This window comes from Trichomonas vaginalis, chromosome IV (assembly GCF_026262505.1).
Source record: "Trichomonas vaginalis G3 chromosome IV, whole genome shotgun sequence".
Taxonomy (NCBI): Eukaryota; Parabasalia; order Trichomonadida; family Trichomonadidae; genus Trichomonas; species Trichomonas vaginalis.
In genome coordinates this window covers 27,168,740-27,194,180 of record NC_067206.1, presented here as the reverse complement: position 1 = coordinate 27,194,180, position 25,441 = coordinate 27,168,740, and the positions used below count along the sequence as shown (strand labels likewise).

Below are 25,441 nucleotides of genomic sequence, written 5' to 3'. Positions count from 1 at the left end.
ACGAAACGAAACTTAATTTTATGTTGAATATTTGTCACAAACATTAGATTATTAAAATATATGTTGGATATCCCTTAGTATGAGACTTCATGACTCTTGTTGTCTAACGTGAGCTTTGGATTGCAAGCTTGCTACAGCACATAAGTATTCTGTGGTTAAAAAAACCACATGAGCTTTAAAAACTATAAAACCAAAAATAATTGTTATAATTTAAATGAAGAAGAATTTAAAACGATTTTATTTATGATCAAATTTTATATATTTTTTTGATCAAATCATTTAATAGAATTTATATACTATTCATCTATTAGTAAACATACCGTATATTATTTTTTTAAGCTATCTTATTTTTTGAAATTTTATTCAAATCTTTGGTCGCAAGAAGAATTGCATGATAAATAAAAACATTTAATCAAAGTCAATTTTATTTTTCATATTCAAATGACTGAATGTTAACATTTAACATTTTTTGCTAATTGTCGTCAAAAATTAGGCGTAAAGCAAAAATTAATATTTCATATGGTTTTATGAAGATAAGCATTATATTCCCACTCATTATATTCGTAAATTTTGAGGTTATCCTTCGCTTTTAAGATCATTGAATTTGATTTTTATATAAAATAGTTATATATTAGAAAATAATATGAGTTTATGTGATATTATTTTTCAGAAGATTTCATTCTATATGCCTATGAAAAGTACTCTCAAAATTAACTTTTTCCTAATTATAATTAAATCTAGAATATTGTATTATGCTTAGTATTATTTCATTTCTCATTCAATTTAGGATTTACAAATGTCAAAAAATTGAGAGCTGTCACTTTTGATGAATTTCTGTTATTACAGCATTGTTATTAATAATGAAAAATAAAGCTTATTTCAATGAAAATTGTTCGCAAATTTATTTCACTTTTGACCTCACTTTTTCCGTAATTCAATTTTTACTTTTAATATTTTAGATCTTCATAATATCATTTGAAAAATTAACCATATAAAAAAATCAAGTTATCAATTCACTTTTTCCGTAATTCAAAAATCAAAAATATAAATAATATATCTTTTTATCAAATATTATTATTATATTCTATGAAAAATGAGGTCCGGAAATTTTGCGGATTCCCGTAACTCAATTTTACGGAAAAGTGCAGTAAACTATTCAAAATACGGAAAAATTGGTGTTAACTAATTGATTTTACGGTAAAATCACGGAAAGTCCCGGAAGAATATATGTGCCTATATGAAATTATACAAAAATGAATCAAACGCATTTTAAAAGATTGTCTTGTATTATAAATGCTATTCGCAGATTTATTAGTTGAAGAAAATTACCAAATTTTTGCCGATTTACAAAAAATGATTTACAAAGCATATTTTTATAAGGCTTTAAAAATCTTTAAAATGTGACCGGTGACGGAACAATGGTAACCAACCGCGGTTCCCGTTTGGAATGCCATAAAATATAGTAATTTAATTTGGTTTATTTAATGTAAATATTATTGGAATATTGTTATTTTTAGGAATTGGATATCAAATTATATATTTTGCTTTATAAATGTTACGTATTGATTATGTGCGCTGTTTTAGTGCCGATTGATTAAAACTGCAGATATTTCCCATTAAATTATTCAAATGATATTAATATGTTATTTTCAGGATGTATGGGTTCACAGTTTACAATACAATAGCATTTGTAATATTCAACAAGTAGTACACATATCTAAAAGACAATAGTAATGTATTTCTAGAACACATTTATGATATTTATAAAAATTGATATTAAAAATATGTAGTGTTGCCTCTGTCCGTTTTGTTTTTGGAGTGGTAGGAATAATAATATAAAATCCCAAATTCTGTGAAAAATAATCGTTGTTGGTCGACCTTTCCCTGTATGTCTCTTCTCCAAGCAGGTCGTTTTGTTATGCTCCAGGCCGCCACGCCGGCAAGAGGCCGTCGTCCTCGCTGCCTACCCAGAAGGCACTGAAGATCGCAAGTTCCCATACGCCATCGTTATGGGTATCGAAAGTATCCAAAGAAGGTCACAAAGGATATGCCAACAGAAGTCCTCGTTAAGAAGACACAAGTTAAGCTTTCAAGGCCGTCAACTTCAACACGTTATGCTTACACGCCACAACGTCAAGGATGAGGACTTCTTCAAGAAGATCTCCGTCGAGAAGGTTGTTGCTGCTCTTAAGGATGCCCCAGCTAAGAAGGCCTCCTTACAGAATACGCTGCTGTCCTCCGCCAGAAGTACCTCAACAACAAGATGGCATGGTTCTTCAAGCCACTCCAATTCTAAATTAGATCTTATAAATGGTGGTTATTAAATTACTTGATGTCATATTTTTCTACAAATAAAAATTATTAATGAAATTTCAAGGAATTTATTAAGATTTCATATGTTTTTGTTTTCTTTGTTTCTAGTTTATTATAATTTTGTTATTATATTTGATTAGCCGCAGTTCACGACTTTCTGAAATTTTTCTAAAAAAAAAGTTTTTATTTTAAAAAAAATGACAAATAAAGGAAAATATGTACAGCCTCCAGAGGAATTTAGTATATATAAAACGAACATTGGAGAATAAAAGGATGACATCTGGGAGGAAAATTTGGTCGCTGAAGAACCGAAATCCAATCCACATAAAAATTATATGCCAAACTTTCGTTCAATCACAACTGTTTTCCCACATACACCAGCTATGAACAATGGGGCATATCCTCTTGGTATTTTAGTTTCTCCAGGCGATTTCCATAGAGTTCCATTGTTAAATTGCTCAACCCAATACATTCCTAAATCTTTTCATGTGGTGCATATCCAAACATATGCTGCAGAAAGGTGCCTGATAAAAACTCTGTTATTTGTCCTATCTGTGGAAGCGAAATTACACTTCCAAAAGATATGGACGTTCAAAAGCACCAATTTTTCACATCTCCTGTATATGATGTAATCTTACAAGAAAGTACAGAACATTTAAGTTTATTAAATTACGTAATTTTGATTGATACTTCAAAATATGCCGTAGAATCAGGAATACAAGAGATTTTTGCACGTCATTGATCAAAATGGTTAAGACTTGCAATGAAAATGCATCTTTTGGTATCATTACTTTCGATGAAACGCTTCAATATTATGATTCTTTGAAAAACAGAGTTATTCAGATTTCGGACCTCGATCATTCCAGTTTCCACCATTAAAACTCAGAACACTATCTGAAAACAGGCAATGGATCTTAGATTCTCTCGAAAAAATTTCAAATACAAAAAGTTCTTCATCTGCTGACAATGCTTCCCATCAGCATTACTAGCAACTCTTAGACTATTAAATGATGCTGGAGGCTCCATAATTGCTTCAGTTTACGGAAATCCAAATTATGGTCCTTTTGTTTGCCAAAATCAGCGCCACAACTGAACGATTTCAGTGATTTACTATACAAAGAGACCAAACAAAACGATTTCTACTTGAATTTAGGAAAAAGTTTTAATATTTCCGAATTTCGCTTCATTTATTTGCCTGTGTTGATGGAAGTGATAACATGAACATCTTCGACTTATGCCTGGTGTTTCGTCCGGAAATCTTCGAGTTGTAGAGAAATATTCAACTGAAAAAGATTTTCCGAAATTAGACTGCTTTATTAACAAAATCGCTAATACTCCTTACTTCTACAACGCTACGTCTACTCTTTTGTTCGATACTGATGTCTTTTCCATTGATAATATTTCATCAAATGGAATTTTCTCGGATACTAAGGAATTATCACTCGGAAACTTCCCATATAGCTCTTCCTTGTTCTACGACCTCAATATGCACCAGCCAACTAAAATTGGAGTCGTATTTTTCCAGCATTTGATGAATACAAGGATTACAAGGGAAATTCCAGGGTCAGAGTATCAACGCAATGTACTTAGTATCAAACGACCCAACCTGCGTGAAAACTAACATAGATCCCGGTGCATTTTTGGATTATGTTGGCAGAATGTTCGCAAACAGCCACTTTGCGGTGATTTAAACAAATGTCTGCCAATGATCAAGTCAATAGGCGAACAATTGATAAATTCTTTGATTGATTACATGAAAAATTCCGAAATTGCCCAAAAGATCCACAAATTGGAGTTGATGGAAGAATTCAGGATATCATATATATAAGAAACTCTAATGTGTTTGATTTCCTCCTTTATTTGCATCCAAAACAAAATCATTCGGACCAAACAACTGTATCAAGGCAAAACAAGACATTGATGACATTTTCTTCCAAGTTTCGAAGAAATCTAATTTAAACTACATCAAAAACGCTTTTGGTTGGAAGATTTGAACTCCCTTCCTTCTGACCTTCCTCAAATTGATTCTCAAGAGAATGCAGAGCTCTGGAAATTGTTAGAAGATATCCACACGTTTGCCAGGCAAAAATTAAACTTGTTGAATAAAAAAAAAGTTTTTTATTTGTTTTAGAAATACGAATTTTTTCATATAGAGAATTTATCTGAGTAGTAGAATTATAATTTAAAAATAAATATATAGATCCAATAATTATAGTTCACAATCTTGTCCTGGTGTAACATTTGAACATCTGCTCAATTAATTAAAGATTATTCATGATGAAAATACTCATGAGAACAGTTTATTACGGAACTTCTGCCTTTCCTTGATTCATTAGAAATCTTCAATATTGTCTTCAATAGATAATCATTCGAAGTATCTCTAAAATGAACACATCCCGCCATTTCAGTTCTCTCCTTTCAAATTGTATTTACAATAATATTTTGAGGTGTATCACTATTGTAGCTAAAACATTATTTACAAACTGTAAGAGCATTCTTCTATTAAAAAATTGGTTATCTTTTGAGACTCTTCCAATTCTTTGGTTATTCATCTCGTAATTCATGATTTATGTACATTTGATTTATTAAAATATTTATTTCATTCACTATATTCAAAATGTTATTGGTATCTTCTTTCTATTTAAAAATGATTATTAAAATGGTTTATAGTTTAATACGATTGGTACCAAACAATGTTGATTAAGTTTTCTATTACTTTTATTGATATTTTCAAATTCTGCTTGACAATTCCAGTTGAAAGATGAACCAATCTGTAGTGAAATATGCTTTTGAATTTTTAGGCAATACATTTTTATAAATGTATTTGGAATCAAATCATCAATATACAATTCCAAATCGTTAGCTCATTATAGTTACATATTAAAAATGAACCTTCAGGAGCAGTGTTTTTAATAAAAGAACAGCCAGAAGCAGAAAGAGTTTTTCCAGAATGAACAATAATACCCGAATCTGATTTTGATATACTATTATTTATTATATTGCAAGACTCAATCAACGAATTATAACGAATACCTAGAATTGTATTGTAATCATTTGTTGACTTACTATTAATAACAGTAGTATAGTTAAATTTTGTTTTGTAGTCATCTAAAAATGTATCAAATAATCCCATAACTTCTCTTGTACCTTTACAAGAGGAAAAATTTGATGAATGAAATTAAGATATTGCCATCTAGAACGAAAATTCCTCGTTCACCAGCATTTTCATTCCTAAATCGAAAAGTGAACTGTCAATAATAAAGTTTAAGTTTCTTTGGCCTACTGATGTATATGAAAAATGACCATTTTTAGAGCTTTGGCACCTTGTACAACAGAATTTTCGTTGAACAATTGAAGTATCGTTTTTTGAAAGGTAGTAAATACAGCATCCGTCTTCTGTTGAAACACAATTATTAAAAGAACAGCGATTATGTAGAAACAATGAACTCGCAATTTCGCTGAAATGATAATATGGTCATTGTCATCAAAAAAACTGCAGTCATCTAAGTAATATTGACTTTTCCCGGCTGTAATATTGCAGTTTATACATGATTTGGTTTGTACCCCTGTAAATTGACTTGTGAAATAACTATTCCATAGATCGTCATCTCTTAAAGATGACTTTCCAGCATTCTTACACAATATGACATAAATATAACGGTTTTTTATCCATTATTTGTAAAATATGAACATTGAAGTATCAATATAAATTATATGAAATAAATGGGAAAATAATGGAGAATTTAACCATCAAACTTGTTCTATCGCAACTTCGATTTTTTAATCTTGTATTCTCCTAGAATTTTAAAATTTCTTGTAGTTTGAGAATATTATCATTGAGAATTTTTTCTCACTAAAGGGTGTTTTTCCTACTCTAACAAAATGACTGGATTCTACAGAAAGAAATCCAAACACTTCGAACATTATTTAAGAAGGAAATACTTCACTTATTTGTGCATCAAGAGATCATCATACCCTTAAAAATTCACATCGCTTCACTTCGAGAGATAAATTGAGTTTAAATTTTTCCTCATACAAAAAAAATCTGGATCCAGAATTAAAATAAATAAATATCTTTTTTATCCGACTAATTTGATAGCCTTGATTATTCCTGTCAAAGCCTTTTGGATGATCTTTGTTAACTTGTCATCTGATATTCTCTGGAATCCGAACTTCGTGGCTGTTTCTGTGTAATCAACACCAGAGTCTGGAATAGACATGAACAAAGCAGAAATTGTTGCGTAAAGGTCCAAATCTTCGAATGTAATTGTCTTTGCATCAATCATTCTCCAGCATCTACTTACAACATTAGCTTTGAATGGCTTGAAGAATGGAGGGAACTTCTGTGCGCCGTATGTCAAAACTCTTGCAATTCTAGATGTGTTATTCTTGCATGCGCCGTCAGCAACACAGTTTGTCATGTAAGCAGCAATGTAAACTTATCTAACTCTCTTCTCTTGTTCGAAGTTTTCGAAGATGATTTCTGCTGGTGTCGTCATCTGAGAGAAACAAGAACAGATAGGAACAATGTCTTCGCTCGTGTAGCAAATCAATGGCATAACAAAATGTGTTGCCAGGAAAGGCCTGTCTTTTAGAGCGTTTATACATGTTTTGGCGACATTTATTGCTTCCGTGTTGTCTCCAATAACTCGAAACCTCTTGACAAAGCTTGTGACAATGTGTAATGAAGGAATTATCTTTGTCACTTCCGAAAGAATCCTTGAAATTAGACAATGTCTTTGTCAATTGCTCTGAGATATATGTTGTTGTCTCAATACCACCGATGTTCTTGAAATCGCCCGTGGTCGTAAGCAAATTGCAAACAGACATTTAACAGTTCAAAGCTGAATTTCTCAACTGCATATTCAAGTGGCAAGAAGAGTAAAGAGCCGGCCAAACCAAGATCAAAGGAACTAAAGATGTACTTTCCATCAAAGGAATGATGGAGCTGAGAGTTTCGAAGCAGAGTTCCAGACGAAGATGTCCAGGCTTGAGAGCGAAAAGAGAAGGCAACAAATCAACGAATTTGTTGACAAACGATGTATCTCTGTTTCCATTTTGAACCATAGCAGCTGCTTTGATGTACCACATATTTGGATTCTCTCCTGGCTCCTGGGATTTGATGAATCCCTCGTATCTGGCTTTTTCTTGTGGAGAGAAAGCTTGGCACAATTCTATACCAGCTTTAACAAGATTGGAAACAATCATTTCTCTGTGGTGTTCCAATAATTTCTCAATGACTTGGAAACGTGTTAATATTATACCGCTTTTCTCTTGGATACTTCTTTTCCATGCAAACAGCCGTTGATCTCAAGAAAGTAATGATGGAATTCGTGTCTTTCTCGACGTGGACAGATCCGAAAAACAAGCAAGAGGAAACAAGAATTCTCTCATTACCGCTGATCAATTAAATGAAATTCTGCAAAGTTTTGGATTAATAAACCGCGCTAAATTAAACCCTCAACAGCCTACTCAAGCTCAACAAATAATTGATGATGAATCTAAATCATGGGAAACAGACGAAAGTACAAGGGATACTTCTGATGTTACTTACATAATTGAAAATGTGAAGAATTCTTTATTAAATGCAATTGATTCAAACGGAGAAAGACCATTTGATAGATTTGTCATTAAGGAACTTTCTTATGCATTAATGAATGGTATAAATAAAAAGGAAGTAAAACCTCAAGTTGAACTTCCTCCAAATGAAATTGAAGATCCAGAAAAATTGGAGCAAGAGAAGCGTGAAAAAGAGAAACAAGCTGAAGAAGCCTCTGAAATAGCTAATAAATCAATCAATAAGCTTATTGATAAAGCTTTTGAAGGTATTGAACCAGAAGCATCCGAATCTGTCCTAGTTCGTCCCCTATTCCAATTAGGCATTATAGGATCAATGAACAGAAAGTTCCAGGAAGTTGAATTTCTCAAAGACGTCCTCCCTGAATGGTCAGTCAATCAGCAACAAGAGGAAGAAGGAAAGCCATGCAAATATCAAACAGAAAAAGTAGTTTCTTCACTCAAAGAAGCATACGTTTCCAAGGGTGGAAGTGAGTTTTACTCGCAGGCAAAGATTAGACTTACTGTTATATTGGCCAATGGAAAACTCATACAGATTCCAGACACGAAAAAGAAAGAAGAAAAGAGAATCAAGCGAGATAAATTCTTAGTCAAACTTCCGCCTCAACAGCCATACAGAGGAATGTCAGAAGAAACTAAAAAATGGATAGCCAAAGCTGACAGAAAACCTCTTGAAGATAGAGTTAAAGATGAACTCAAAGATCTTGATAGTAAAATTCAAGAAAGCAGAGAAAAAGAAGAACAAGAGAAAAGAGAGAAGAAAAAGAAGTTAGATAATGAAGCTATTAGCAAACTCCAAGAAAAGGAACAGCAGAAATCTATTCAATACCAAACAAAAATGCAAGCATACAGGCAATCCAAGTCAAAGCTAGACAAGCCAAAGCCAATATCTTATGAAGAATACTTGCAGATCAAAGAAAAGCAAAAACATGCTAAACTTCCAGGTGGATATCAAGAAAGAATTAATGCAATGCATAAGATTATAGAATCCAAACAAAAGAAGCCGGAGCCAAGGACTTCATACAAAGAATTTCTGGAAAAGAAAGATGTGCTCTTCAAAGATGTTAACAAGCCTAATGGTTGGGATCAAAAGATTAATCAAATGAGACTTGGTTATGAATTAGCTAAAAAGAAGAGAGAAGAAGCAGAAAAAGCCAAGGAAATCTTCCCATCATCTCCAAAGAGTTCACGAAAGTCTGTATCTAGCTTTTCTTCAGTTTCTACATTGAAAGAAAACTCAAACACTCATAATTTAGATATTGATGAAGATTCAATTCAAGAACCAGTGTGAACTTTTATTATTATAAGTAAATTATTATTGTTTTCCATTATTGTAAATATGTCTTATTATTTTTTATCAATTCTCATAGGATTTTTAATGTCAATGATGATTTGTTAATTTATTCATAATATCTTTTGAATGCATTAATGCACACTACACTATTAGTAGAATAAATCTATTTTTGAATCAGATTTCATGGATGTTAGACAAAAATTATTAGCATTGAAATCTAAACCACAAGAAAGATCTAACAATTTATCTCAAAATAGCAATGATTCAACTCATGGCCTCCAAATAAGCACGATTTCTTCCATTAAGCCAAGATTATTATTCACATTTGGAACTGGAGCCTCTTTTCCTGCTTATGAATCTTTAGATATACCATTTGAAAGAAATCCAAACCTAGCTTCCACACTTCAACCTCAAAAAAAGTCTAATAATTGTAAATTTGAAGAAAACTCAACAATTAAAATAACTACCGCCATAAATGGTGAATTAATTGAATCTACTTATGAAAATACTAAATGCTTATTAGATAAATTCTGGGCAAAATGCTATTTAAAGATATTCACATCCAAAAACGAGAAAATTGATTTTAAAATACTAGACGATGGCCATATAAAGAGAAATACTTAATTTTATGTTGAATATTTGTCACAAACATTAGATTATTAAAATATATGTTGGATATCCCTTAGTATGAGACTTCATGACTCTTGTTGTCTAACGTGAGCTTTGGATTGCAAGCTTGCTACAGCACATAAGTATTCTGTGGTTAAAAAAACCATGAGCTTTAAAAACTATAAAACCAAAAATAATTGTTATAATTTAAATGAAGAAGTAATTTAAAACGATTTTATTTATGATCAAATTTTATATATTTTTTTTGATCAAATCCATTTTAATAGAATTTATATACTATTCATCTATTAGTAAACACTACCGTATATTATTTTTTAAGCTATCTTATTTTTTGAAATTTTATTCAAATCTTTGGTCGCAAGAAGAATTGCATGATAAATAAAAACATTTAATCAAAGTCAATTTTATTTTTCATATTCAAATGGACTGAATGTTAACATTTAACATTTTTTGCTAATTGTCGTCAAAAATTAGGCGTAAAGCAAAAATTAATATTTCATATGGTTTTATGATAGATAAGCATTATATTCCCACTCATTATATTCGTAAATTTTGAGGTTTATCCTTCGCTTTTAAGATCATTGAATTTGATTTTTATATAAAATAGTTATATATTAGAAAATAATATGAGTTTATGTGATATTATTTTTCAGAAGATTTCATTCTATATGCCTATGAAAAGTACTCTCAAAATTAACTTTTTCCTAATTATAATTAAATCTAGAATATTGTATTATGCTTAGTATTATTTCATTTTTCTCATTCAATTTAGGATTTACAAATGTCAAAAAATTGAGAGCTGTCACTTTTGATGAATTTCTGTTTATTACAGCATTGTTATTAATAATGAAAAATAAAGCTTATTTCAATGAAAATTGTTCTGCAAATTTATTTCACTTTTGACCTCACTTTTTCCGTAATTCAATTTTTTACTTTTAATATTTTAGATCTTCATAATATCATTTGAAAAATTAACCATATAAAAAAATCAAGTTATCAATTCACTTTTTCCGTAATTCAAAAATCAAAAATATAAATAATATATCTTTTTATCAAATATTATTATTATATTCTATGAAAAATGAGGTCCGGAAATTTTGCGGATTCCCGTAACTCAATTTTACGGAAAAAGTGCAGTAAACTATTCAAAATACGGAAAAATTGGTGTAAACTAATGATTTTACGGTAAAATCACGGAAAGTCCCGGAAGAATATATGTGCCTATATGAAATTATACAAAAATGAATCAAACGCATTTTAAAAGATTGTTCTTGTATTATAAATGCTATTCGCAGATTTATTAGTTGAAGAAAATTACCAAATTTTTGCCGATTTACAAAAAATGATTTACAAAGCATATTTTTATAAGGCTTTAAAAATCTTTAAAATGTGACCGGTGACGGAAATCCATGGTAACCAACCGCGGTTCCCGTTTGGAATGCCATAAAATATAGTAATTTAATTTGGTTTATTTAATGTAAATATTATTGGAATATTGTTATTTTTAGGAATTGGATATCAAATTATATATTTTGCTTTATAATATGTTACGTATTGAATTATGTGCGCTGTTTTAGTGCCGATTGATTAAAACTGCAGATATTTCCCATTAAATTATTCAAATGATATTAATATGTTATTTTCAGGATGTATGGGTTCACAGTTTACAATACAATAGCATTTGTAATATTCAACAAGTAGTACACATATCTAAAAGACAATAGTAATGTATTTCTAGAACACATTTATGATATTTATAAAAATTGATATTAAAAATATGTAGTGTTGCCTCTGTCCGTTTTGTTTTTGGAGTGGTAGGAATAATAATATAAAATCCCAAATTCTGTGAAAAATAATCGTTGTTGGTCGACCTTTCCCTGTATGTCTCTTCTCCAAGCAGGTCGTTTTGTTGTTATGCTCCAGGGCCGCCACGCCGGCAAGAAGGCCGTCGTCCTCGCTGCCTACCCAGAAGGCACTGAAGATCGCAAGTTCCCATACGCCATCGTTATGGGTATCGAGAAGTATCCAAAGAAGGTCACAAAGGATATGCCAACAGAAGTCCTCGTTAAGAAGACACAAGTTAAGCTTTTCGTCAAGGCCGTCAACTTCAACCACGTTATGCTTACACGCCACAACGTCAAGGATGAGGACTTCTTCAAGAAGATCTCCGTCGAGAAGGTTGTTGCTGCTCTTAAGGATGCCCCAGCTAAGAAGGCCCTCCTTACAGAATACGCTGCTGTCCTCCGCCAGAAGTACCTCAACAACAAGATGGCATGGTTCTTCAAGCCACTCCAATTCTAAATTAGATCTTATAAATGGTGGTTATTAAATTACTTGATGTCATATTTTTCTACAAATAAAAATTATTAATGAAATTTCAAGGAATTTATAAGATTTCATATGTTTTTTTGTTTCTTTGTTTCTAGTTTATTATAATTTTGTTATTATATTTGATTAGCCGCAGTTCACGACTTTCTGAAATTTTTCTAAAAAAAAAGTTTTTATTTTTAAAAAAAAATGACAAATAAAGGAAAATATGTACAGCCTCCAGAGAATTTAGTATATATAAAACGAACATTGGAGAATAAGGATGACATCTGGGAGGAAAATTTGGTCGCTGAAGAACCGAAATCCAATCCACATAAAAATTATATGCCAAACTTTCGTTCAATCACAACTGTTTTCCCACATACACCAGCTATGAACAATGGGGCATATCCTCTTGGTATTTTAGTTTCTCCAGGCGATTTCCATAGAGTTCCATTGTTAAATTGCTCAACCCAATACATTCCTAAATGCTTTTCATGTGGTGCATATCCAAACATATGCTGCAGAAAGGTGCCTGATAAAAACTCTGTTATTTGTCCTATCTGTGGAAGCGAAATTACACTTCCAAAAGATATGGACGTTCAAAAGCACCAATTTTTCACATCTCCTGTATATGATGTAATCTTACAAGAAAGTACAGAACATTTAAGTTTATTAAATTACGTAATTTTGATTGATACTTCAAAATATGCCGTAGAATCAGGAATGACAAGAGATTTTTGCACGTCATTGATCAAAATGGTTAAGACTTGCAATGAAAATGCATCTTTTGGTATCATTACTTTCGATGAAACGCTTCAATATTATGATTCTTTGAAAAACAGAGTTATTCAGATTTCGGACCTCGATCATTTCCAGTTTCCACCATTAAAACTCAGAACACTATCTGAAAACAGGCAATGGATCTTAGATTCTCTCGAAAAAATTTCAAATACAAAAAGTTCTTCATCTGCTGACAATTGCTTCCCATCAGCATTACTAGCAACTCTTAGACTATTAAATGATGCTGGAGGCTCCATAATTGCTTCAGTTTACGGAAATCCAAATTATGGTCCTTTTTGTTTGCCAAAATCAGCGCCACAACTGAACGATTTCAGTGATTTACTATACAAAGAGACCAAACAAAACGATTTCTACTTGAATTTAGGAAAAAGTTTTAATATTTCCGGAATTTCGCTTCATTTATTTGCCTGTGTTGATGGAAGTGATAACATGAACATCTTCGGACTTATGCCTGGTGTTTCGTCCGGAAATCTTCGAGTTGTAGAGAAATATTCAACTGAAAAAGATTTTCCGAAATTAGACTGCTTTATTAACAAAATCGCTAATACTCCTTACTTCTACAACGCTACGTCTACTCTTTTGTTCGATACTGATGTCTTTTCCATTGATAATATTTCATCAAATGGAATTTTCTCGGATACTAAGGAATTATCACTCGGAAACTTCCCATATAGCTCTTCCTTGTTCTACGACCTCAATATGCACCAGCCAACTAAAATTGGAGTCGTATTTTTCCAGCATTTGATGAAATACAAGGATTACAAGGGAAATTCCAGGGTCAGAGTATCAACGCAATGGTACTTAGTATCAAACGACCCAACCTGCGTGAAAACTAACATAGATCCCGGTGCATTTTTGGATTATGTTGGCAGAATGTTCGCAAACAGCCTACTTTGCGGTGATTTAAACAAATGTCTGCCAATGATCAAGTCAATAGGCGAACAATTGATAAATTCTTTGATTGATTACATGAAAAATTCCGAAATTGCCCAAAAGATCCACAAATTGGGAGTTGATGGAAGAATTCAGGATATCATATATATAAGAAACTCTAATGTGTTTGATTTCCTCCTTTATTTGCATCCAAGAACAAAATCATTCGGACCAAACAACTGTATCAAGGCAAAACAAGACATTGATGACATTTTCTTCCAAGTTTCGAAGAAATCTAATTTAAACTACATCAAAAACGCTTTTGGTTGTGAAGATTTGAACTCCCTTCCTTCTGACCTTCCTCAAATTGATTCTCAAGAGAATGCAGAGCTCTGGAAATTTGTTAGAAGATATCCACACGTTTGCCAGGCAAAAATTAAACTTGTTGAATAAAAAAAAAGTTTTTTATTTGTTTTAGAAATACGAATTTTTTCATATAGAGAATTTATCTGAGTAGTAGAATTTATAATTTAAAAATAAATATATAGATCCAATAATTATAGTTCACAATCTTGTCCTGGTGTAACATTTGAACATCTGCTCAATTAATTAAAGATTATTCATGATGAAAATACTCATGAGAACAGTTTATTACGGAACTTCTGCCTTTCCTTGATTCATTAGAAATCTTCAATATTGTCTTCATAGATAATCATTCGAAGTATCTCTAAAAATGAACACATCCCGCCATTTCAGTTCTCTCCTTTCAAATTGTATTTATAATATATTTTGAGGTGTATCACTATTGTAGCTAAAACATTATTTACAAACTGTAAGAGCATTCTTCTATTAAAAAATTGGTTATCTTTTGAGACTCTTCCAATTCTTTGGTTATTCATCTCGTAATTCATGATTTATGTACATTTGATTTATTAAAATATTTATTTCATTCACTATATTCAAAATGTTATTGGTATCTTCTTTCTATTTAAAAATGATTATTAAAATGGTTTATAGTTTAATACGATTGGTACAAAACAATGTTGATTAAGTTTTCTATTACTTTTATTGATATTTTCAAATTCTGCTTGACAATTTCCAGTTGAAAGATGAACCAATCTGTTAGTGAAATATGCTTTTGAATTTTTAGGCAATACATTTTTATAAAATGTATTTGGAATCAAATCATCAATATAGCAATTCCAAATCGTTAGCTCATTATAGTTACATATTAAAAATGAACCTTCAGGAGCAGTGTTTTTAATAAAAGAACAGCCAGAAGCAGAAAGAGTTTTTCCAGAATGAACAATAATACCCGAATCTGATTTTGATATACTATTATTTATTATATTGCAAGACTCAATCAACGAATTATAACGAATACCTAGAATTGTATTGTAATCATTTGTTGACTTACTATTAATAACAGTAGTATAGTTAAATTTTGTTTTGTAGTCATCTAAAAATGTATCAAAATATCCCATAACTTCTCTTGTACCTTTACAAGAGGAAAAATTTGATGATGAAATTAAGATATTGCCATCTAGAACGAAAATTCCTCGTTCACCAGCATTTTCATTTCCTAAATCGAAAAGTGAACTGTCAATAATAAAGTTTAAGTTTCTTTGGCCTACTGATGTATATGAAAAATGACCATTTTTAGAGCTTTGGCACCTTGTACAACAGAATTTTCGTTGAACAATTGAAGTATCGTTTTTTGAAAGGTAGTAAATACAGCATCCGTCTTCTGTTGAAACACAATTATTAAAAGAACAGCGATTATGTAGAAACAATGAACTCGCAATTTCGCTGAAATTGATAATATGGTCATTGTCATCAAAAAAACTGCAGTCATCTAAGTAATATTGACTTTTCCCGGCTGTAATATTGCAGTTTATACATGATTTGGTTTGTACCCCTGTAAATTGACTTGTGAAATAACTATTCCATAGATCGTCATCTCTTAAAGATGACTTTCCAGCATTCTTACACAATATGACATAAATATAACGGTTTTTTATCCATTATTTGTAAAATATGAACATTGAAGTATCAATATAAATTATATGAAATAAATGGGAAAATAATGGAGAATTTAACCATCAAACTTGTTCTATCGCAACTTCGATTGTTTTTAATCTTGTATTCTCCTAGAATTTTAAAATTTCTTGTAGTTTGAGAATATTATCATTGAGAATTTTTTTTCTCACTAAAGGGTGATTTTTCCTACTCTAACAAAATGACTGGATTCTACAGAAAGAAATCCAAACACTTCGAACATATATTAAAGAAGGAAATACTTCACTTATTTGTGCATCAAGAGATCATCATACCCTTAAAAATTCACATCGCTTCACTTCGAGAGATAAATTGAGTTTAAATTTTTCCTCATACAAAAAAAATCTGGATCCAGAATTAAAATAAATAAATATCTTTTTTATCCGACTAATTTGATAGCCTTGATTATTCCTGTCAAAGCCTTTTGGATGATCTTTGTTAACTTGTCATCTGATATTCTCTGGAATCCGAACTTCGTGGCTGTTTCTGTGTAATCAACACCAGAGTCTGGAATAGACATGAACAAAGCAGAAATTGTTGCGTAAAGGTCCAAATCTTCGAATGTAATTGTCTTTGCATCAATCATTCTCCAGCATCTACTTACAACATTAGCTTTGAATGGCTTGAAGAATGGAGGGAACTTCTGTGCGCCGTATGTCAAAACTTCTGCAATTCTAGATGTGTTATTCTTGCATGCGCCGTCAGCAACACAGTTTGTCATGTAAGCAGCAATGTAAACTTGATCTAACTCTCTTCTCTGTTCGAAGTTTTCGAAGATGATTTCTGCTGGTGTCGTCATCTGAGAGAAACAAGAACAGATAGGAACAATGTCTTCGCTCGTGTAGCAAATCAATGGCATAACAAAATGTGTTGCCAGGAAAGGCCTGTCTTTAAGAGCGTTGATACATGTTTTGGCGACATTTATTGCTTCCGCTTGTGTCTCCAATAACTCGAAACCTCTTGACAAAGCTTGTGACAATGTGTAAATGAAGGAATTATCTTTGTCACTTCCGAAAGAATCCTTGAAATTAGACAATGTCTTTGTCAATTGCTCTGAGATATATGTTGTTGTCTCAATACCACCGATGTTCTTGAAATCGCCGTGGTCGTAAGCAAATTGCAAACAGACATTTAACAGTTTCAAAGCTGAATTTCTCAACTGCATATTCAAGTGGCAAGAAGAGTAAAGAGCCGGCCAAACCAAGATCAAAGGAACTAAAGATGTACTTTCCATCAAAGGAATGATGGAGCTGAGAGTTTCGAAGCAGAGTTCCAGACGAAGATGTCCAGGCTTGAGAGCGAAAAGAGAAGGCAACAAATCAACGAATTTGTTGACAAACGATGTATCTCTGTTTCCATTTTGAACCATAGCAGCTGCTTTGATGTACCACATATTTGGATTCTCTCCTGGCTCCTGGGATTTGATGAATCCCTCGTATCTGGCTTTTTCTTGTGGAGAGAAAGCTTGGCACAATTCTATACCAGCTGTAACAAGATTGGAAACAATCATTTCTCTGTGGTGTTCCAATAATTTCTCAATGACTTGGAAACGTGTTAATATTATACCGCTTTTCTCTGGATACTTCTTTTCCATGCAAACAGCCGTTGATCTCAAGAAAGTAATGATGGAATTCGTGTCTTTCTCGACGTGGACAGATCCGAAAACAGAAGAGAAAACAAGAGGAGCAATATGCCCTTCAACAAATTGAGGACAATCGAAAGGAAGATGCTGCAAAGCACCGAAGATTCTTCTTGATTTGATTGAGTTTCCGAATGGATTTCTTCTGATGTTTCCATCCAAAATTTTCTCGATCAAAAGATTGCCCATGTATTCTGGATCTGAATCAACGAATTGCTTGAAAACATAAGCAACTGTTGTCTTTGGAACTTTGTTTCTCAAGAGTTCTGCACAAGCGATTTCGATTGCTTCTCTTGATGTGATTTTGCTCCAAAGGAATCTGTTGATCATGTATCTCAATCTCTGCAAAGGTCCTGTAAGTTCTTTCTCTTGATTCATTGGAATTCCTGGTGCCAATGGACCATTAAGAGACTTAGTTCTGTTTGTTGTTGCGCTTGTGTTTTGGGACCTTGATCTACTTGTTGATTTGGATTTACTCTCTTCATCTTCGTTAGTTGTCATCATGCATTTGATGATGTTCAAGATAACTCTTGATAATTTCTCAGTGTTCTTTTCAACATTGAGATATTCAACCAAAAGAGAAAGAAGAGGAACACATGAATAAGGAGATGAAGGAAGATAATCAGACAATCTCGGAACAACATCATCAACGAGATTTGAGTTTTGCAACTCTTTGAAGAAAGCGGAATAAGTTGCAACAGGACCAAGAGGGAAATAAGAATCTGGAGAATATTTCGTGTTCTTGATCGCTGTTTCAAATAAATGAATTGCTGAAGTAACTAAAGCATTTGATTTAACGGAAATCAAATGTAATGCTAAAGCAGCGCATTCTCCTCTTATTGATTTAGTGCAGATCAATTCGATTTCTGTTGGGCTCAACGGTTGTTTGAATTTCTTGAAATTGACAATCGCTTTAAATGTGTTGATAAACAAATCAGGAGCGATTGTTTTCAGTCTCAAGATATTGATCTTCTTATCTGCTCTGTAATTGATTGTTATTCCGCCGTCTTCATTGATGATTTCTGTCACTTCAGAGATATATATTTCATGGAAAGTAGAAATGTTTTTGTCCATTAATTTCGGAGATGTTGGAGATTGTTGGTTTTTAATAATGATTTCGGAATCATTCATTATCAATCTCGCTGTTGCTCCTGATGGAGTTGTTACCAATCCATAGCATCTGGCTGTTTCTTGTGGATCTAATGCCCATATTGGTAATGTTATTTGTGGTGAATCTCTGAAGAGTTCAGCGATATCTTCACAAAGATTTACTTTGTCACCGAGTTTTTGGAATTCAACATCTTTGATTTTTCCAAAGTAATAAGTAGAAACTCTTGTAATATGGATCTTTCTGAGTCTCGTGTTGAATTCTTCAGTCATTTGGCCGAGGAATGGTTGGAATCCGTTTGTTATGTGTTCAGGAGTTCTATCTACATAAACAACTAAATCAAAAATAGGATAAGGATTCGTACAAATGATTAAATGTGAAGCTACAGCGTGAGGATGAACAGGAGGAATCTTAGAAAGTCTTAATAAGAAAACAGGAACATTTTCATTGTTTGTTCCAGCGAATTCAATCCATCTTGAGTTCTGTAACAACAACATATCATTTGCAACAACAGGAATAGATGATGTAAGTGTTTTAGGAATGTAAACTGTTGATTTGTATTTTCCTACAACTGATAAAACAACTTCTCTGTCATAAGCAATTGTTGGAACATTGATATGACATAAAATTGGTTCCATCTTGAGAATTCCGCCTACAGCGAAATCTAATGCTTCTGAGACTTTGATCATATTAATAAACATGTTCAAATCTCCTGTTATACTTGCAGTTTTTACGTTGTAATCCATCGGACACATCAAATAAGGTCTGATGAAACATTCAACGTATAATTCTTTGCATAATTCCTTAGAGTTCGTGATTTGGAAGAATTTCACGAAATAATACGCCCAATAATAATTTGGCTGCATTGATTCCATGAACTTCTGTGGATTTGGATTGATCGCGTGGTGTAAAGGTGTTGCCAAATCCCAGTTAGAAACCATTGCAAGGAAGAAACTTTCGAAAAAGAACTTGAGATTATCAGGAAGTTTTGTCATTCCAACGCATTTCTTTGCCATGTGATCAAAGAGTTCATGGATCTGTGGACTCATGGCTAAACATCTAACGCATGATGCCAAAATTTTTGATTTGTTTGTAGGAGGATTTTCGAAGAAAGCGAAACCGTTTTCACACAAAATATCTGTTAAAACTTTTGGTTCTTTTTGTGTGAAATCAAGTTTGGATTGTTTCCTTAATGATCTTGCGTATTGGATCAAATTCTGGATGACGTATTTCTCTTTCTTCAATAATTCCTTTGGACTCAACTGTTCTTTTTCTTGTACAAGGTTATCGGGATCGAGAGATTGAACTTTTTGTATTTGTTCATCATTTAATTTAGTGACAACACTAAATCTCATGCCCAAATACTCTGTCAATGCTTCAACAATCAAAATAGACATAACTTGCCCTGTTTGTTGTGCAATGACAATCAATGTGCGCCATCCTGTTCCTGGATTTGCTGCAAGTATCTCAAGACATGAATCGTAAATGTAATTTACGAGTTTTGGTGATAAACATGTCTTGAAACATTGATCAAAAGCATTAATGACATAAAACATTGTTTGTGTTGCATAAACTTGCAAATCGTTATCAGGAATATGCGCTGTATTTTCGGCGCCATCGAATTTGAAGTTATGCAAAATAACAGGGAATATTTTTGCCATTAATTCAAGTTTTTCTTGGCTAAAACCGCCAACTCTTCTATCGGCAAATCTCACTAAAACATCAGCAAGTGAAGTGACTGTCAAATGCCATCTCAAATGGTTCACTTCATTTTTGTTTTCGTAGACAGCTTTGACGTAATGGTAAAGTGCTTTAGTGAGTTCTGCTTCGAACTTGAAGAACTGCTGGATTGAATACAAAGAAATAAACTGGCAAATTGTTTCTTGTAAAATGTTAAATGATTCTTGTGACAAACTCTGATCACTCGCTCTTCCCGTGCACATTTGGATGTAGTTCACCCAGTAATTGGTAGATGCAAAGCGGCTGTTTAAGTAGGCGTTGAATCCATGTGACTTCAATGAGTCATTAAACGTTTTGTCGACACTCGGATGGAGGTGTGAAAAGCCTTGGCCAAATCTCTTGTCCAAAATTTTGACACGAGAAATAAATTGAAAGGCAGCATTGAAGAAACACTCTGCTGTCGGGCCACAGACCTTTCCATCTGTTAATGTGAGTGTTGTATTGTCGACATAGCGCGTAATGAACTCTGTCATCACGGAAATACGCTCAGGAGATGGAATATTTGTCGGATTTCGTTCGGCACCTTTGATAATTCCACGGGTAAAGGCAGCAATGTAGCCGAACCATGCGCGGAGAACGATGTTGATGGCTGGCATAGCTGGAATTTGGCTCGAATCTGTACTTGTCGTGTAAGGATATCTGATAAGTGGTGGCATCTCGAAAACTTTGAAGATTCTGTCGAGAGTGTCCTCGCAAATGTCATAAGCTCTTGATTTACCGCATGTTCCACGTAAAAGAGCGACGACAATGATACAATTATCTTGGGATGTAGATTTGAAGGTCGCTCCTTCGATCTTCTTGTCACCGTGAGCACGGCTACGTCTAAGTAAGATTGTTTCCGCCCATCTGAGGAAGGAAAGGAAGATTCCGGGTAAGATATCGAGAGATTGAGAATTATTATTCACGGCATCAACAACGGAGTTGCGGATTTCGGATGAAAGATCGTTAACTAATGTACATGTTAAATTAATATTCTCTTTGGACCAAAATGGAGTATTTGCCCAAATAATAAGTAATAATGGAATTAATTCGGTAACAATGTTATGCGCTGAGTTTGCAATTGCCTTGAATAACGAACAGAGAATTTTTGAGCTTGTACTGTTGTCGCGGATCGCATTCAAAAATGTTGTTAAGGTAGTTGTTGGTTCCCATGTATTTACAGGGTCACCACGAGCTATAGTAAGAGCGGCAACGATTGGATCTCCATGTAAACCTTGTGTAAGGTATCTGGCGATTGATGTTGCGGCCAAAGCGGCATTTTCGTATTTCTCTTTATCGTTTGTAGGAGTTAAGATTGTATCGAGTGCCTCTGATAAGCGTGAGCCAAGAGCTTGGTACCTACTTGTCTCAAATTTAAGATTTGCTGTTGGTAAAGGATATCCGGCAGTAACGATGTAATGGAATTGGGCCATTGGTCCCCATCCGTATAATGACGTATTCGATATTTCTTGAAGGAACTGCATTGCTGGACCATCGACTTTTTTAGAGAAATCGCAAGCTCCGAAACGAGGAGCGAACTCTTCGATCAAGCGAGGATCTGTGTAAAGTAATTTATCTTTCTGGTTGAAAATTGCTTTCTCGAACTTTTCCTGGTGTTTTTTGAGGAAATTTTGTAAAGGAGAGGCGTAGTCTGCTTTGATATTTTCGAGATGGATCACTGCGGTGTATAATTCAAGATAAGCAAAGCAAGCTGGTATGAAATTCTGGTTCTTCTTAAATTTAACATCTCCCAACATTTTCAAGATGGCGTGGTATGGGCTCTTCTTATTTGCCTTCATATCCATGAGGCATGTCTTGCAGAGAGGAAGCAAGGCACATAATACAGGGAGTTCTTCTGTTTCGTTTGAAGTCTTCCAGGAAAGGATGCCATCGATAACCATTTGGGCTTGGTTAACTGTCAATGTAAGCATTTCATGGTGCATATCGGGATGTTCAACGTTGAAAGAGCCAAGAATATTATAAAATTCAATGCAAAATTCTTTTCTCGATTCAAGAGCAAGGTTATTAATGTAGGACATAATCGCACCAAGTACGCAACGAAAAGCTGAAACATTATGTGTTCCAACCTTCACAGATCTTAATAAACCAATAATGTCGCTATTTTGCTTAACAAGTAGGAGGCCTGGGATGGGGTTCGAGCCAGCAATAACTGACAGCCTGATGACTTTGTCAATAGCTTCGTAAACGAGATTTTGGAATTCCTTTGAAACGATTTCGGTTGAAAATCTTGCTTGAAGAAGATCTGTAAGTGCGATGTTAATATTTGGCGATGTCTTGTGAACAGGAAGGAGCATGATTAATTCGCATAAAACAAGAATGAATTTAATTTCAGAAGCGGTTGGGCCTTCCTGCTTAGTCATGAGCTTAATTTTATCGCGAAGAAGAGAGATCATGACTGAATAAGGCACATTCGGGCCGAGAATAGCAAAAGATGATATATCTGCAGCATAATTTGTAAAAGATGATTGAAGCCAGCAGAGAGGTTCGAAACTGTATGTAGAATCTAAACCTGTCTCTGATTCTTCAATATCCCTTTGTAATTTTTGGCAAAGTGTAACAATCTCTTTGGTGAGAAAGTTATCTTCTTTGTCTCCCATATTGATTTTAGATGTCTTTTGAATAGAAAACGATTATTTTCTCTTTTGAAAAAAAAATTAATGTAATCTGTTAAGATTAATTGATGGGATTTGCGTGTGTATGCTAGCATTCTAGAATTTAATTCCTTGATTTCCTTTTCACTTTTTTATCGAAATTCATTTTGACAAAGCATATCAATTTTCAAATGGTTTATCAGTTTTAATTTACCTCTTATTCTAATGGTACCATTATGAAAAATTGTCAGTTATAAAAATTTTTATCAGAATTCAAGGTTATTTTTTCAAAGAGATTTTAGAATTGGATGCAATTTCATTTTATTGGAATACTAAAATGAGTAACGGCTGCCTAATAAATCAATATAGAACTGTTTTGGATGACTTTATCTGTTTATTAAATGAAAAATCCCATTCTTGATATGTTCATCAAAATTATTGATACTCTGTCTAGTATTAGAAATGAATTAACTTGCTGTACAATATCTTTAGCCGATGATCGGAGGGAGATTTATCAATACATGTATAATAAAAATTAAAGTTCATAATTAAGTACAAAATCATTCTTTAACTCCTCAATCAACTCGATTCTTTTAGCTCCTTTGTCATGTTTTCTAAGTATGAATACCATGGAGCCTGAGAAGAATTTCAATTATTGTGTATTTGTCATTAAAGATTCAGTAGTTTTAATAATAACAATATTTATTCATACAATAAAAACATTAAATGCCCATAAAATGAGTAACTATGTGTCAAATAAAAAAATTATTTTTCTTATTTCTTGCTGGATGATTTGCTATACGAATAGCTAACGCTACTGCTGCTTGTTTCTTCATTATCATGCTTGTCACTGTCATCTTTCGGTTTATTTTCATCAGATTTTGGTTTTTCTTCCGGTTTTGGCTTTGGTTTATCTTCGCTTGGTTTTTCTGCTTCATCCTTTGGTTTCTGCTCATCTGGTTTAGGTTTCTCTTCTTCTTCCTTTGGTTTTTCTTCATCAGATTTCGGTTTTTCTTCCTCTGGTTTGTTTTCTTCAGCTTTTGGTTTCTCTTCTTCATCTTTAGGCTTTGTTTCAGCTGTTTCTGGTTTTTGTTCTTCAGCTTTAGGCTTTTCTTCTTCAGGTTTTGGTTTTTCTTCTGGAGGAGGCTGAACTCCAAGTAATTTACGAGATTCAGCAATAATATCCTGAACAAAAGTCTTTATTGGTGAATATTTGGTCTTATCGTAGCAATCGAAGCTGTGTAAATAAAGATTTCCCAAAGCACGGAAAACTTTGAGGACATTCTTATGTGCAACACCTGGATTTTGGCTGACAGAGCGTCTGTTTGGATATTCAACCTCTGTGTCAAAGTTCTTCCTAATGATTTCTTTTAATCTTGTTTGATTAGCAGTAAGTTCTTGTTTCTGTGGTTCAAACAAGATGAATTTGATAAGTTCATCATTCTGGGAATCTATTTTTGCTCTTTTGATTTCATAAAGATGCTTAATAAAATATCCAAGGAAATATCTCGAGCAAGTCTTAAGTGCATCATCTTCTCCGTACTTTTCCTTGACCAAATGATATAATTGAGATCCAATATATTGTAATTCCTGCTTGAAATTGAAATTAGAAAAGAAATTCACCAAAATATTGGCCTTTGTAGCTAAATCGGCATCACTTCTATAACCAGGTGCAATAATGGTGCATCCATCACGTAATGAACGGCCAAAAGCATCAATAGAAGCTTGTAAAAATGGAAGCAAAAATTCGGATTTTTTGTAAAAGTCTTCAGAGTTATCGTACTGCAATGAAATATAGCGTATAATGTTTGTGAAGGCATAAGCAAATGATCCAGCTGAGTGTGCTAATGAAAAAGTGGTGTATCCTAAGAAAAATTTGAATTTTCCATTTACATCTGAGCTGATGCTTCTAAATACGAAGTCCATGGTTGGACTGAATAGGCATGGTGAAAGAATTGAACGAAGGTCTGGGAAAATATCAAAAGGATAACGAGCTTCGGAAAATGAAGCAAGTAAAAATTCATAATAAGGAGGTTTGTTGTCAGAATAAAGACTACGAACGTAAGGTTCTAGTACATCAATATCATGATTTGCAACAAATTTCAAGAAAAGCTTGGATTCAAATAAAACTTGTAATTTTGTCTTTGATTTAATTGAAATATCGACAACGTTAGATTTGAATGATATCTTTTTTGAATTTTTGATATCATAAGCAATCATTTTGCGATCTGTTGTAAATATAAGGAAAAATGTTGATTCTTTTGTAGTTTCTGGATGTACAAATACAAAAATAAATGGTTCAGGTTCATAATGTGACTTTATAGATGCTTTTTCGATCTTTCTAACAACAGAATCGATGTCTGTTATTTTGGAAATTGATTCTAGTTGATCTTTTGAGAGTTTTGATGCAAAATCCTTAGCTGATGCTGCATGGCAAATATCGCGTGGCTTTAAGACTGAAAGATAGATAGGTTTTTCCGACATTTTGAAAGAATTTATAAAAAAAT

General features: G+C 33.0%; 10 protein-coding genes across 10 annotated transcripts, besides 4 other annotated features; 6 read left to right on the top strand and 4 right to left on the bottom strand.

The window, feature by feature from the left end:
* Positions 1 to 807: 807 nt before the first annotated feature.
* Positions 808 to 843: a mobile genetic element.
* Positions 808 to 843: a terminal%2Cinverted (terminal inverted repeat of Banshee-A3 transposon ID:TVAGG3_0176870).
* Positions 844 to 1,913: 1,070 nt separating this feature from the next.
* Positions 1,914 to 2,363, top strand: TVAGG3_0176860 (structural constituent of ribosome; the record flags this gene model as incomplete). The annotated part of the gene is made up of 1 exon (XM_051225487.1): positions 1,914 to 2,324. The coding sequence occupies one exon, from the start codon at positions 1,914 to 1,916 to the stop codon at positions 2,322 to 2,324; it is 411 nt and encodes a 136-aa protein (XP_051110473.1).
* Positions 2,364 to 3,547: 1,184 nt separating this feature from the next.
* TVAGG3_0176850 (ER to Golgi vesicle-mediated transport) lies at positions 3,548 to 3,934 on the top strand (the record flags this gene model as incomplete). Its single annotated transcript, XM_051225486.1, has 1 exon — positions 3,548 to 3,934. The coding sequence occupies one exon, from the start codon at positions 3,548 to 3,550 to the stop codon at positions 3,932 to 3,934; it is 387 nt and encodes a 128-aa protein (XP_051110472.1).
* Positions 3,935 to 6,349: 2,415 nt separating this feature from the next.
* On the bottom strand, positions 6,350 to 6,734 carry TVAGG3_0176840 (uncharacterized protein; the record flags this gene model as incomplete). Its single annotated transcript, XM_051225485.1, has 1 exon — positions 6,393 to 6,734. One exon carries the CDS (start codon positions 6,732 to 6,734, stop codon positions 6,393 to 6,395), a length of 342 nt encoding a protein of 113 aa, XP_051110471.1.
* A 266-nt stretch (positions 6,735 to 7,000) lies between these two features.
* On the bottom strand, positions 7,001 to 7,521 carry TVAGG3_0176830 (uncharacterized protein; the record flags this gene model as incomplete). The annotated part of the gene is made up of 1 exon (XM_051225484.1): positions 7,144 to 7,521. One exon carries the CDS (start codon positions 7,519 to 7,521, stop codon positions 7,144 to 7,146), a length of 378 nt encoding a protein of 125 aa, XP_051110470.1.
* Positions 7,522 to 7,703: 182 nt separating this feature from the next.
* TVAGG3_0176820 (uncharacterized protein) lies at positions 7,704 to 9,225 on the top strand (the record flags this gene model as incomplete). Its single annotated transcript, XM_001582301.2, has 1 exon — positions 7,967 to 9,181. The coding sequence occupies one exon, from the start codon at positions 7,967 to 7,969 to the stop codon at positions 9,179 to 9,181; it is 1,215 nt and encodes a 404-aa protein (XP_001582351.2).
* A 142-nt stretch (positions 9,226 to 9,367) lies between these two features.
* Positions 9,368 to 9,802, top strand: TVAGG3_0176810 (uncharacterized protein; the record flags this gene model as incomplete). Its single annotated transcript, XM_001582300.2, has 1 exon — positions 9,368 to 9,802. A coding segment is annotated over one exon (435 nt), but the record flags the coding sequence as incomplete, so codon positions are not given.
* Positions 9,803 to 10,606: 804 nt separating this feature from the next.
* Positions 10,607 to 10,643: a mobile genetic element.
* Positions 10,607 to 10,643: a terminal%2Cinverted (terminal inverted repeat of Banshee-A3 transposon ID:TVAGG3_0176800).
* A 1,038-nt stretch (positions 10,644 to 11,681) lies between these two features.
* Positions 11,682 to 12,233, top strand: TVAGG3_0176790 (structural constituent of ribosome; the record flags this gene model as incomplete). Its single annotated transcript, XM_001309292.2, has 1 exon — positions 11,696 to 12,115. One exon carries the CDS (start codon positions 11,696 to 11,698, stop codon positions 12,113 to 12,115), a length of 420 nt encoding a protein of 139 aa, XP_001309293.1.
* Positions 12,234 to 12,331: 98 nt separating this feature from the next.
* TVAGG3_0176780 (ER to Golgi vesicle-mediated transport) lies at positions 12,332 to 14,251 on the top strand (the record flags this gene model as incomplete). Its single annotated transcript, XM_001309293.1, has 1 exon — positions 12,332 to 14,251. The coding sequence occupies one exon, from the start codon at positions 12,332 to 12,334 to the stop codon at positions 14,249 to 14,251; it is 1,920 nt and encodes a 639-aa protein (XP_001309294.1).
* Positions 14,252 to 16,213: 1,962 nt separating this feature from the next.
* TVAGG3_0176770 (uncharacterized protein) lies at positions 16,214 to 22,940 on the bottom strand (the record flags this gene model as incomplete). Its single annotated transcript, XM_001309294.1, has 1 exon — positions 16,236 to 22,940. The coding sequence occupies one exon, from the start codon at positions 22,938 to 22,940 to the stop codon at positions 16,236 to 16,238; it is 6,705 nt and encodes a 2,234-aa protein (XP_001309295.1).
* Positions 22,941 to 23,708: 768 nt separating this feature from the next.
* On the bottom strand, positions 23,709 to 25,418 carry TVAGG3_0176760 (neurofilament triplet H protein family; the record flags this gene model as incomplete). Its single annotated transcript, XM_001309295.1, has 1 exon — positions 23,709 to 25,418. One exon carries the CDS (start codon positions 25,416 to 25,418, stop codon positions 23,709 to 23,711), a length of 1,710 nt encoding a protein of 569 aa, XP_001309296.1.
* Positions 25,419 to 25,441: the final 23 nt, after the last annotated feature.